The sequence below is a fragment of the Festucalex cinctus genome, chromosome 19 (genome assembly GCF_051991245.1).
Source record: "Festucalex cinctus isolate MCC-2025b chromosome 19, RoL_Fcin_1.0, whole genome shotgun sequence".
In the NCBI taxonomy this organism is placed as follows: Eukaryota; Metazoa; Chordata; class Actinopteri; order Syngnathiformes; family Syngnathidae; genus Festucalex; species Festucalex cinctus.
In genome coordinates this window covers 15,952,962-15,967,003 of record NC_135429.1, presented here as the reverse complement: position 1 = coordinate 15,967,003, position 14,042 = coordinate 15,952,962, and the positions used below count along the sequence as shown (strand labels likewise).

General features: G+C 38.0%; 1 protein-coding gene across 1 annotated transcript in view; it reads right to left on the bottom strand.

The window, feature by feature from the left end:
* Nucleotides 1-632, bottom strand: part of nxph1 (neurexophilin 1) — a 62,767-nt gene extending 62,135 nt beyond the window's left edge. Inside the window, exon 1 of the mRNA XM_077507986.1 lies at nt 247-632. Coding sequence (XP_077364112.1) covers nt 247-297 — 51 coding nt within the window. The 5' untranslated portion in view covers nt 298-632. The remainder of the gene's footprint in view (nt 1-246) is intronic.
* Nucleotides 633-14,042: the final 13,410 nt, after the last annotated feature.

Genomic DNA, 14,042 nt, shown 5'->3' with positions numbered 1-14,042 from the left:
TTTTTACGCACGCACACACACACAAAAAAAAAAATCAATAACATCAATTTAAAATAGAATACGCGTGAAATAAATATAAATACATACACACATATATGATATACATACACAGAATAGTGGACTGTTGCGAGTACGCACTAAAAAGTACCAGTCCCCATTTCCCAAATTGAAAGCAACAAATATATTTAAATGTACTTTAACTATCGTAGTGGAAAAGTTTTGTAAAGATGCAAGAGTATAACTCACCAGGTAAAGTAGAGGCGTGAGGAGAAACACGGCGCACCACGTCCCCTGCATCGTCCGGCTGCTCAAACTTCCACTAATTTCCTTCGACTGCTACGCGCGACTCTACGGACCATAAATCCACCCGGTGTCTCTCTACCTCACTGCGCGGTCAAGTCCTTAAGTAGCCGGGTTAAAACGAACACGGCGCAACCCATGACCGCAGGCTGAAAGAAGAGGTGAGGACGGAAAGAAGCAGCAAAATGAGCAGCTGGCGCTGTTCAACAGTTAATTACTCGTTAATCCAGGTGCGAAGGAGAGTGCGGTCATAGTTCGGCTTGTGATTGTCTGGCTGCCGGTGATGTGAAAGCTCGGACACAAGGGAGCTTTGCTGCTTTATATCGCGCGCCTTCAACACAATCAGAGAGGTTCTCACTCAAGAGGGTGGGGGTCGAGTGGGGGGGGGGACGCAGACAAATGCAGATTGGTCAAAAGAAGAGAAGACGTTTACAAGGTGTTTGCGTGGTGAAATTAAACACATAACTTAGTTGTGGTTTCTTTCAGCGTTTTTGTTTTTTAACTAAGAGGTCACTTCTATAGCCTGTGGATGTTGAAGCGTTGTGTTATTTGACAATTTTGAATCATTATGCAATCGTTGGTAATCTGACACGTCATTTTTGAGTAGTTCTTCATACTGCAAATGAAAGCCAATCAGCGTAGGCCACGTCAGTGAATGTTAGGAACTCAGAGGACAACACTGAGTCGACATTAATAGTTTATATATTTAAGTCTTGAAACAATTGATGAGTAATTGTGAACAGCAGCAAGACATTTTTTACAAAAAGGAACAAAGTAACCATTTATTTATTTATTTATGCATTTTGCATTACTGTGATTATTGTGTCCCAGTCAGTATCAATAAACAGTTTCCCCAACCTGCTCATAATGTCATATTGTGGTTATAAACCAGATATATCATGTTCAATAATTAGATTTTTGGTATGTATATACTCATAAAAGTGGACTTTTAAAAAAATTCAACGCATACTGTGTAGTTGAATATAAATGCATCTTGAGTGAGAGTACACATACAAATTTATTTCATTCATTTCATTTCATTTCATTTCATTTCAATCATTCATTTCATTTATTTATAAAAGAAAAAAGACAATATTAATTAAACAATATTCTTCATCATTGAATGAAAAGGAGCAGAAAGAAGACAATTCTTGTTGTATCTGCCCTGTTTCTCCCCAGAGTTCATTTACAAGACAAAGTAACTTAAAAAAAACAACATAGACATCAACAAGAAAATAAATTCAAAAAAAGAAGACAAAATAAATACAATTTTGACAGCTAGTCTCACAATCACATCTGTACTCGGTTTATAATTTAATTTTTGACATTCATAACAACAAAAATGACAATGGCATAATGTTCAATCTTAATCTCGTTCATATTTCTTTAATAAGATGGCTTTACTCAGTTGGATTATTTGATTTCTTTATTAAGGTTCCATAAGATGATTCCTTTAATTATCAGTCTGGTCCTAATTTATTTTATTTTATTTTTATTTATTTTATTTTTAATTGTTTTTTAAAGATCAACATTCCTTTCAACTTGTACTTGCTTTCTCTTTTTTCAAATCTCTTTTGAATTTTCAGTGGTGTTTTGGTATGCGCCTTTAACATAATATTTTTGATATTTTTATCTTGATGTATTGTATATGTGATTTCCAGTTCAAATTTTCATCCAAAATAACACCCCAGAATTTTGTTTCTCTTACTCTATTGATTTCAATACCATCTCTATTCATTGAAGCATCAGTGTCTTCCATCTGTTACTGAATAAATTTTTATTTTCCAGATTTAAAGATAGTTTATTTATATCAAACCATAGTTTTATTTGTTTAAATTCTTGTTTAACCACCTTCAACACTTGTTTGTGTGAATTTATTTATTGGCATTAATTGTGAAGCTTGTTTTATTTCTGTGTAAGTCTTCATCGCACTGAACTTTGTGGGACACTTCAATAAATGACAGCTGTAATGACATACAAGCACGAAATAAACAAAATGTTATACTGTGTCAGAAAAGCATTAATTAACTCATTTGCTCCCAACAACGTGTAAATATGGTTTTTTTTGTTAGAAGTGTCCCAAAGACGTATTTATACGTTTGTTTGTTATTTGTTTTTGTTTTGTTTTTTTATGCTAGAGCATACAGAAGGCTTTGATGCAGACTCTCAACTGCAAAGACCGGTTGCAGAAATGGTAGTTGTTACACAAACGGCCAGCAGGTGGCAGCAGAGCAAAGGAGATCAACCAGGGCCATGTGGAGAAAAGCTAAATTACTTACGATTTTGAATAGATCTGTGAAATCTGATTAAACTTAGCTCTCTTCAAATGCTAATTGCTGCGAAACGGAAACAGATAGAAACATACTTTTTTTCCTGATGAAAGAAGAGACTTTAATCTTTCTTTTGATAGGTTCCATGCTTTTATAGCAATTGAACACAATATTCTGTGGGCCTTGCAACATCAGTCAAAATCCAGTAAAACAGCCGGGAGTAAAAGGAGATTGTTTCTATGAAAATGGCTGGGAGTGAAAGAGTTAAACAGTTGTCTATTGTTATTAGGGGTGGAGTACTAACAAGGTATCAGTTTTGGGTCGATATCCGGCCTCATTTCAAGGTATAGGTACTCAAATGTGACTATTTAAGTATTTTAGGAAATAAGGGCCGTTGAACGATCAGGAGCTAGAATTTGAAAAAATTGCCATTAATTTATTGAAAATTTTGGCATATATATATATATATATATATATATATATATATATATATATATATGAATAAATATGTACTAGTGGTATCAGTAATTGGTATCGGTGACGAGATAAGAGTTGTGTACACTGGTCACGGTCAGAAAAAAGTGGTATTGAAAATCCCATTTATTATTGTGGTTGTAGAAAGAAATCTAAAAAGGTTTGTTGATATAATCACACATGCTTTAGAAATGCAAGAACAACACCAATAAATAATAATAATAATAATAATAATAATTACGATTATAATGATGGTCTCTATGATAAAATGTGAATACATTCATTTGCATGCATTTGTAAGAGGTGTGCATTTATGGTGCAGTGATCCAATCGCATTGTAGATGAGTAAGTTTTCTTCTTGAAGAAAAAAACAACCAGTACATCTTTACTGGATTAGCCGCCACTATTTTTTAACTGTCACTCGAGGTGCATTGTGTCAGAACAGCACCTCCACAGAGGTCGCGCATGTGTCGGCCCTGTGTGTTCATGCTGGTGTATGCTTTTGTCTCCCATTCATCTGCCCACCTTGAGAGCAGAGGTAAGACAAGGTGAGTGAAGTTTGCGCTAATGCTGTGCGTGTGTGTCCGGAGGTTGGGGATAGATAGCATCCTTTTTGTCACAGAACAGAGAGGGTGGCAAGAGCAGCAGAGAAGAAAAGACAGGAGGGGACTTTAATAAATCCCCACACAGCCTTATTGCTACAAGACTGGAGTGCTCTTGTATTTTGGCCATAACTCAGCCAGCCTGGCTGATGGGATCCTGCGCTGAATGGGCCAGATAGCCTTCACAGGCCCAGCATGACATGTAGAGCCTGAACAAGGGGGATAAATCACAAGGGGTTGGCTTGCTTCCATTGTTGCTGCAATGAAGGACAATATAGGCTACATTTCAGGGGCTGATGCGCCAGCATTCATTTACAATATGTAATTAAATTCATAGCAAGTTGAAAGTTTTAACATGGGCATTGGAATGGTCCGTGCACTCTATTAATTATGGGTACTGTTTCTTCTGACACTGGTGTGTGTACAGTATGTATTGCAAAAATTAATTCTGTGTGATAAAATGTCTATTCAGAATCATAGAAACAAAAATGGAAGATGCTGTCACTCACAATCGGGCAATCAGTTTGACTTAAAAGTGTTATGTGCTGAAAGGTTGGATCCCAAGGCGCAGACACAAATAAGGTTTTAACTATTTATTTACATAACTTGACTAAACGGACAAAAACAAGGAGAATGCATCGAGAATCACAAATCGCCAAGCCCCCCTTGGGCAGCGGAGAAGCACAGCGAAACAGTGAGCAATAATCCGGCAAAACACACACAATTCTCAGACCCTTACATAGACAGTCAATCAATCTCATTGGTTGTGGCTAGACGTGAGTACCAGTACTGACATGGAATTCTCTGATTGGCTGTTAACCCAGTAATTACAGATAGTCCCTGACATCAACAAACATCATATAGCATAAAAGATTCTTCAGTAACGCGATTAAAGATTCCTGGCATAACATAGTTCTTACAGAGAGTTCCAAACATCATATAACATCCGCACAAACCCCCACGCATCCACCAAGTCGACAAAAATTCCTGTCCTGAATATAGATCACAGTACGACAATGACAGTCATAATTCATAAAACGTTAGCAAATCAACTTCCAAGAGTCTGCAGTCGAGCTCTTGTAGCTGGGAGAGGGGTTTCTAATAGCTACTTGAGTTTCGTAACTTAGAAAAACCTCACAATTTGACACCGTGCTACACATTGAAAGCCTGCATTACTGTTTTTATAAAACCCAACATTTTGATACCCCTTCTGTATTGGACCCCATTAAAAACAGTACAGGTGCACCTTTTAGACTAATGATAGATTGACACTGTTTCATTTTTAGATCGCTGTGAAATGTACTTCTTTTCATGATGTCATTGTTAACTCATTCACTCCCAAAAACGTATTTATACGTTTTTTTTATGTTTTTGTTTGCTAGAGTCTTTGTATGAAGGCTTTGATGCAGTTTCTGACCTGAAGTGGTCGCTTAAAGCGATGGTAATTATTACAACAACAAAAAAACAAAAAAACGGCCAGCAGGTGGCAGCAAAGTATAAGAGATCAACTCGTTTTTTGTTTTGTTTTTTGTTTTCTCTGCTGAAAGAAGAGGCACGTTTTTCTTTTGGTAGGTTCCATGTTTTTATAGCAATAGAACATGGAAATGGCTGGGAGTGAATGAGTTAACATGTAGTAAAAGAGTCAATAAAAATGTAGTGCCTTGGTTTGGAATGTGTTCCCCATTGCCAGTGCTGAGAGTCTGAGGGGAAGCATGAGTCTCATTGCATTTCAAGGCTACTATAGAGGATCAGTGAAGCGCAGATCCTAAGAACTGAGCCAGTGAGTTGTATCAGTGTCATATAATAGAGGTCCATTCATTCACAAGAGCAATATGGCCACAGCTGAGGCTTCACAATCAATGTACAAAAAAATCACTAACACGTCTTAATTCTCAATCAAACACCTGCTTCTCTTCCTCTTTTCAGCACTACAATGTCAATACTAGAGTGTAATCAGAAGGCCAATTTTCTCAGCATACCTTTTTGGTGCCCATTCATTACTGGGGTAGAAAATTACAGTGTAGCCTCTGCCTAATGGCTTGCTTTTGGGCTCCAATTGGAGGGGCTTTAAGACAAGATAAAGCTGAAAGAAAGAGGATGATTGCGGAGCTGAGCAGAGTTAGTGTCCGGTGGCTCGGAAATGTTCGGCTGGCTTCGCTCCATTTCCAATTGTGAGGGCAGATGTTGCTGCCAGCCCTCAGGCAAGGCAGTGACGCAGAGTGGCTGCAGCCCAACCAGCTGCCATGTCAAGTGTCACTCTGCATCCGCAGCACAGAATAGAAGTCAAACTAGGCTTGACCAGAAGGGGCCGATGGGGTGCACTTCAGTGCCATGTGTGTACAACAAAAAGCACAGCCGCCTGCATCACGGTCAAGGCAGCCAGCACTTTTCAGGAGGATGGCGGAAGGTGGGAGGGCTGACAGAGATGAATGGCTGAGTAACGCGCCGGCCAAAGGATGCAGCTGCTGGGTATCAATTGCTTCCTCGTCACAATTAGTATGACTGCCGGCGTCAGCGTCGAAAAAGCATTTACACAAACTCGAGTTTCCGTTTGGCCTGTTCAGGATGTCAACATGTAAAAGAGGTTTAGTTTTGTGTCTAAACTTCTTGGAGTTAATGTTCTCGGGTTTGCTACATTGATGTGATTATCAAACTTTTTTGATCCTTTTATTCTTGATGTTATGTTTGTTACGTCCAAATATGTGTACTGAATATCCAGTGGGAGATACAAAAATTTCCCTGTAATCTTTTGTTTGTTTGTTTTTTAAATATAATTCCCTCCTAAATTCCTAATATTCATTTTTATTTCATTTTATTGTTTATTTGAAAGGAACAATGCACAATGATGAGCAATGATGCCATACCTGCGTAAATGTGCCAAAGTTAGCATACAGCTAATTTACATTAGTAGTCCCTTACCAGGAAACATAAAACATGGACATGACATTTCAACAACATACAATAATTCACACCCCTTCATTTAATCAACACACTGACCCCTTAAATGTCATGTGTTGGAGGTTGGATCCCAAAGCGCAGACACAGATAAGATTTTAACAATTAATTCACATCGAGAGGCGTGGAACAAACTTTACTAGACGAGAAACAAAGAGAGTTGCACAGAGAGACAGTGGTAACAGAAGTACTAATCCAACAAAGACACACAGTTCTCAGGAGGCTTATATAGACAAGGAACGATCTGATTGGTTGTGGCTGGCTAGACATGTGGGTAACAGGACTGACATGTATTATCTGATTGGCTGTTGACCAGGGAAAGGGATTAAAGATTCCTGACATCACATAACATCACATAGCCTAAAACCAGTTGAAACTAGATGCTTGACCTCACGGTCATGAACCTAACTTAACAGGTCATGAACTCAAACTTAACCCTGGTGTGACAGACATGACATTAACTGCCGGTGGTAAAATGTATTCCATACTTTTAAAGTGCTGTAGTTTTCACCATTTTCAAATGAATCTGAGAGAATTAACATTTGTAAGAAAGTCCAGATGTAAATAAATAAATAAATCCATCCATCCATTTTCTTGACCGCTTATTCCTCACTAGGGTCGCGGGGGGTGCTGGCGCCCATCTCAGCTGGCTCTGGGCAGTAGGCGGGGGACACCCTGGACTGGTTGCCAGCCAATCGCAGGGCACACAGAGACGAACAACCATCCACACTCACAAGCACACCTGGGGACAATTCGGAGCACCCAATTAACCTGCCACGCATGTCTTTGGAATGTGGGATGAGACCGGAGTACCCGGAGAAGTCCCATGCAGGCACGGGGAGAACATGCAAACTCCACCCAGGAAGGCCGGAGCCTGGACTCGAACCCGAGTCCTCAGAACTGGGAAGCGGACGTGCTAACCACTCGTCCACCGTGCTAAATAAATACATAAATAAATAAATGAATAAATAATAAAACTTATTTTATGCGTTTGTGAGCTTTAGTGATAGATTACCATATTTTCCGCACTATAAGGCGCACCCAAAAGCCTTCAATTTTTTCAAAAGCTGACCATGCGCCTTATAATCCAGTGCGCCTTATATATGGATCAATATTGAGCCGCAACAGGTCTCGCTGTCAAGACGCTATCGGTGACCCTGCACGATCGGTGACGCGCATGCGCAGAAGATCCCGCCATCTTGGATCGCTAGCTAATACTGATACTTTATCTCAGAGAAAATATTAAAAGAGCTGTTTATTCATTTTGGGAGTGAATGGAGTTGTCAGAAAGCTGGTTTGTAATCTATTAATAAAGTTTGACTGACCTGACTGTTTTGTTGACATTCCCTTTAGCGCAGCACCATCTAATGGATGCATAACGTAACCCCAGCCTCTACTGTAGCGCCTTATATATGGAAAAAGTTTGAAAATATGTCATTCATTGAAGGTGCGCCTTATAATGCGGTGCACCTTATAGTGCAGAAAATACGGTGCATGGTAAGGCACGAATACATTCATATATATATCATGTGACATGAAGTCGAAACAACTGGATTTAAACCAGTTTTTCAGATGAGTTTTAAAAGTTTGATAAGTGGGTGATTATCTTTATTGAATGAGGCATTTTATTCCAGCTATTACAACCCCGAACTGAGAGGATTTACTGTCCAAAAGTGGTCCATCTGAAAGAGACAGTCAACGCTGACCGTGGCTCTGGCAGTGCTGCCGGTAGTTGGCTTCAGCCTAATATACAGTATTGTTAACTCATTCACTGCCATTGACGGATATACACGTCAATGGGAACGGAATTGACTTAACTCATTCACTGCCATTGACGGATATACACATCAATGGCAGTGAATGAGTTAATGTTAAAGAGTTTTGTACTTAGTACATGCATATTTAAAATTTGGAAAACTTTGTAGGTTTTATAATGATTCGATCTGTTGCATTCTGACGTCATGTGGTGTATTTGTCTGGAAGATTCCCGTTGCAGAGTCCAGTGGCCTTCCGGAGTGGTTCACCGGGTCATTTTTTAATTAGTAGATTAACACCTTAGCTGTTCATAATGGGAACTCCTTAGTTTTCAGACTGGATTTGGGTTGAAAATTCCCATCCGCTGCGGATGTGACGTCATGGGTGCATTGTGTACGTGAAGCAGGGAAAATGCACTTTCATTTTTCAGCCACAGGTGGCAGTAGCGATTCGAAATTCAATTTCCTGCGTTCAGTAGCTTTAAACATTTAAAATTGCAAATTGGGTCAATTCCATGTAATGTACATTACTTTGCAGAATGGATCAATATATACATTTTGAAACTAAACGTAGACTATCAATTGAAGCAGATAACATCTATCCGATCTGTCTTTCAAGGAGTTACATTCTGAATGCAGCAATTTTGGCAGAGCTCTTTTAATCTTATTTTTGTTCTTTCTCTGAGGTCGCAGCAAAGTCACTCAATTGTAGTGGGTTTTACAGCATGCCTTAATTGATTAGAACAGCCTGTAGGACTTCCTTTTCTTTCCAGTAGGGAGTTAACTGGGAGACTGAGACATGATTAGGTGAAGTGCTGATTAAATGAGAGGACCAAAAAAATGCAATCTCTGTTTCCATCTGATCCTAATTAGGAACACTAATGATTAAGGCAATTATGTTACTTCAACAAGCAGAGGACAACAATTTAACAAATGGAAGAAAACAAAATGTAAACATAATTATGAGGCCACGTGCATGCATGAGTATTGGAAGTTATTGTATGATTTCATTTATGATTTCATTTATTTATAATACAACATGAATGCAGTGTTTTAAGTGCAAAAAAAATAAGTGTTATCAATAAATGACAGACATATGTTTTCGTCTGTCAGTGTAATCATCTCTCACCGGGTCAAGTACAGATATAGATAAACATCTGTTTTGCTGATGACTGAAGGAATCACACGCTGCGTGTCTCTGGTGTGTTTGTAAAGATGATGTCACTTCACGTTGCCATTGAGAACAATACAATTACACGGGCGTATGCTGCATTTGAGGAAGGTGGGAAGTCGGACATATCCCAGTTCCGATTTCATCGCGTGCAAAGCAAATGTAAACAACAAAGATGGCTGATTCAAATAAATTGTTTGCTGTTCTGGTTAACACAGTCCGTCGAAATCGGTTATGTAACGGTGGGTTATTTAAAATTATATATATTTTTCTCATGGCTAATGTTTTCACAAATTGGGACTGCACGTTTGTTGTTTATGGTCCCTCACTAAACTGACATTGCCAGCACAGGCAATACCACCTTAAAATTATTCAGAAATTGTAATATCTGGGTGAAGTATTAAATTTTGTTGCTGTGTGTAACTTATCTGTGGAGATCCAGCAGGCCATATTTGGAGAATTTGGCGGAACTGTTTGTCCCTTGATAAAAAGTGGAGAGTCGAGTCCTCCACACACTACGTGGCCGAATTGAATGCAAGAGGGGGAAAAGGAAGCGATAATCGCTATTCACTGTTTAGAACTATTACTGAAGAAAAGGAAAATGTTTGAACCGTCAGCATGCTGCAGCGTCCTGCTACGGAGCAGCTAGTTGCTAACCTGCTACATGCTAACGTGAGTCAGAGTTCCATCTTCCTTACATGTCACGCACCGATGTACTATTTAAGCACCATATTAACAATAAAAATGACAAAACTTGCGACTGGGATAAAAGTTTGTTTTGTAGTTGATGTAACGCATCGTCATCGTCGTACCGAAATTACGGTGCTTGTGTGTGTGCGTGTGAGCACGTGTGCACGTGCTTGCGACTTAGTGAGAGATGAAGGCAAGGTTATTTGGGTGTGACTCTGTAAATGTTACCTTCATAAGCGTTATTTGTCCACTTTTTCCCCATTTCACACGTTATGATGGTAACGACTGTTATGGAGAAGGCAAATCTACTTCCGTCATGGGCTGAATAAATAATCTATGTATCTGAGGTTAACAGCTCACTACCCATCCATCCATCCATTGGCTGGGATAGGCTCCAGCACCCCCACGACCCTTGTGAGGAGCAAGCGGTTAAGAAAATAGATGGATGGATATAAATATACTCTAAAAACTCTCTCTCTCGCTCGCTCTCTCTCTCTCTCTCTCTCTCTCTCTCTCTCTCTCTCAATATATATATATATATATATATATATATATATATATATATATATATATATATATATGTGTGTGTGTGTGTGAGTGTGTTAGGGATGGGCGAGTATCGATACCAGGTATCGGTATCGGGCCGATAGCAGCCTTTTTTCAAGCACTGGAGTACTCGTGACGCAGACAAGTACAAGCGAGCGATGGCAGAGGGGGAAGACGTTAAGTGAGTCCTCCTTGCCTGTAAGTGGCGCTAGCTTGCAGCAGTTTTTCACCAAAACTTCACCGGTTTGGAAATACTTCAAAATTGTGAATCTTAAACTAAAAGAGCATTTTTGTGTTTTATTTTGGGCGTTAAGACTATTGAAGAGTGACTGTGCTGTTTTTTTGTTTTTTTTTTGTTTTTTTTTTGTCAAAATTAAAGGAAATATATTTGTTTAAAAATATCTTTTAGTGATTTTTTTTTTTTTTTTTTGTCAAAATGTATCGGCAGTTGGTATCGGTATCGGTGAGTACTGAGGGTCTGAGTATCGGTATCGGTCTGAAAAACTGAAAAAAAAGTGGTATCGAACATCCCTAATATATATATATATATATATATATATATATATATATATATATATATATATATATATATATATATATATATATATATATATATATATATATATATATATATATATATGCTGCCCTCAGACAAAGTATTACTGCAACAATAGCAACAGTATGGTCACTACCGAAACTTTGCAGTCACTACCGAAAAACAGATGTTTTAACAGAAATAAAATAGATTTAATAATCAGCCAACAATTTATGATAATGACTGCTTACGTGTCGACCTATGTGTGCTTAAAGTAATGGTGAATGATGGAGTCAATATGATCAACTTTCGACATTTTACAACGAACAATAGCATTTAAATTTTGATGCCAAAACCATATATATTCATTTATATAAATATTCTGTACAGTGCGGAACAGAAAAAAAAAATAAATGAGTCAGCTAATAGAAATCTTTTTATTGTACTATAATGCTGTTTTTCGGTAATTTTAGGACAGGCAAGCTAGAAAATATCATTTGAAAATCGACTTTTTTTTCCTATACAGTCAAACCTCGGTTTTCGAACATAATCCGATCCAGAAGGATGTTCTAAAAGCGATTTGTTCGAAATCCGAAACCATTTTTCCCATTATAATTAATGTAAATAATTTTAATCCATTCCAAGTCTAAAAAAAACTTTTTCCAAGTTTTTTTTTTTTGTACTATTTTACATCATAAACTGCACTGTTTACTATAAATAGAAAAGGGTAGAAATAGACACTGTTTTATTTAGATATCCTATCTAAAATGATGAAAAAAACAAAAACAAAATGCAAACATTTCTTTTTTAAATTCAATAGTTCTACGCACTACTTTCCTCTTTTCTTCACCAGCTTTACCACTTGCACTTGCTTTCTTTGGACCCACGATTAGGGGCTAATACACGATGCAAAACAAAAAAAGAAAAAGATTTGCGTAAATAACAATGAACAGGTCTGCTCCGAAAGAACTTTGAACACGAATGTGCTACGGAGGAAGCATCCTGGGCATTCCAGTTAGCTCGGCTCCCGAGTGAGTCGCGTTCAGGTACGCTCGGCTTTTTTCAGTTTGGTTGAGAGCCGAATTTTTTGGACGAGTTCCGAGACGTAAAATTCTCGAATTTTCTGGTTGAAAACCGATTTGGTTGAGAACAGAAGCGTTCGAAAATCGAGGTTTGACTGTATATCTGTCCTTTAGAGATAATGCAAAATGAATAGTTTAATTTGTAAGGTTATGAATAAATGGACAAACTGATTAATCCAGGTGTGTCTGGCCAGTGTTGTTGTAGTTACTGAAATCAGGCACACCTGGATTAATCACCTTGTCCACTCATGAAAGACAGGAAATGAAGGACTGGTGTTGCGTTCAGGAAGTAGTGGATTTGTGCAAAGAGCCCATATTGCCTTCGATGCAGGTGTAACGGGTGTTTGCGTAGGGTTCAATAAAGATGCTTTCGATGCTTTGTTTTCCAGATTTTATTCACTCCGCGGAAGACAAAAGCGGACACAGTTCATCTTCCCAGTTACATCCGTTTACCACGACAAGCAGCGTCACAATGTCCATATATAGATATACACACGCACACACACACACACACACACATTTCTTTTCCAAAATGAATAACATTCATTGTTACAAAAAGAAAAGTTATATTATACATGTTATATTCCTTTATACAGAGTTAAACAAGATAACAGTATTTTTATATTTTGTTTCAACCTCCGAACAACAAGAACCCATAAATGGGAAAACAGTGCCACCTATTGACTAAAGTGAGACAGTGCACTGGTCTGAACAAGGCCAATTTGAGCAAAGGCAGAACGGAAGCAGAGTGTACAGATTACACAATAAGTGACAAATAAAAATGTCCCATTGATGAATCTAAATTAAAGAATAATAGAGAAAATAATCACCAAATGATAATTCAAATTCAAAAATCTAAGAGGAATGAAAAATAATACATTAAATACATTTTAACTCCGTTACACAAGCTGCGTGGGTTCTCTTGAGACCATGTCCGTGTGTTTGCGTGTTTGTGTGAGTGTGTGTTAAAAAAAAAAAAAAAAAAAAGAAAAGAAAAGAAAAGAAGCTGGTTTGCTGTTGTACACATTCAGCGGTGTCACTACATACTTAGAAGTAAGTGTTCCAAAAGGGTTCTTCATGAAGGGCAGAGGTTCTATCCAGAACAATGGGCTTCTGGGGAAATATTGGAAAATTATTGGAAAATAAATAAATAAATAAATACATACATAAATCTTCAAGGGTTCTTTTGAGGCTCAGGGTTCCTGTGTAAGAACCGATTCAATACAGAGAACTCTTTTTGGAAGAAGGGGTTCTTCAAGGGCTATTGAAAACATTAGAAGATTCTTACCATCAAATGTTTAGCCATGTTTCAGTATCCACTCGGAAATTGTAAGGAAATTCTACAAGGAGATTTTTGAGTAAATTTTACCAGTTAAAAAAGGAATAAATAAATAGTTACTCCAGCATTGAGGAACGAACTCATGACCTTTGGTACACTGGCTGTCCCCAAACCTTAAGGTTGTGGCTTTGTACCTCACCCTTTTTTTTTTCTTTTTTTTTCTAATAATAAACTGGTAAATGTACTCAACACTATCATTGTACTATTTACTCAGAAACTCTAAGGTTTTTCAAGTCTCTACTTCTGGCGGTTTGTGGCTTGTGGCCTATGAAGTAGAGCTGGTTGTTCAATAACCAGAAGTTCTGCTGTTCAAGTCCCACTCTC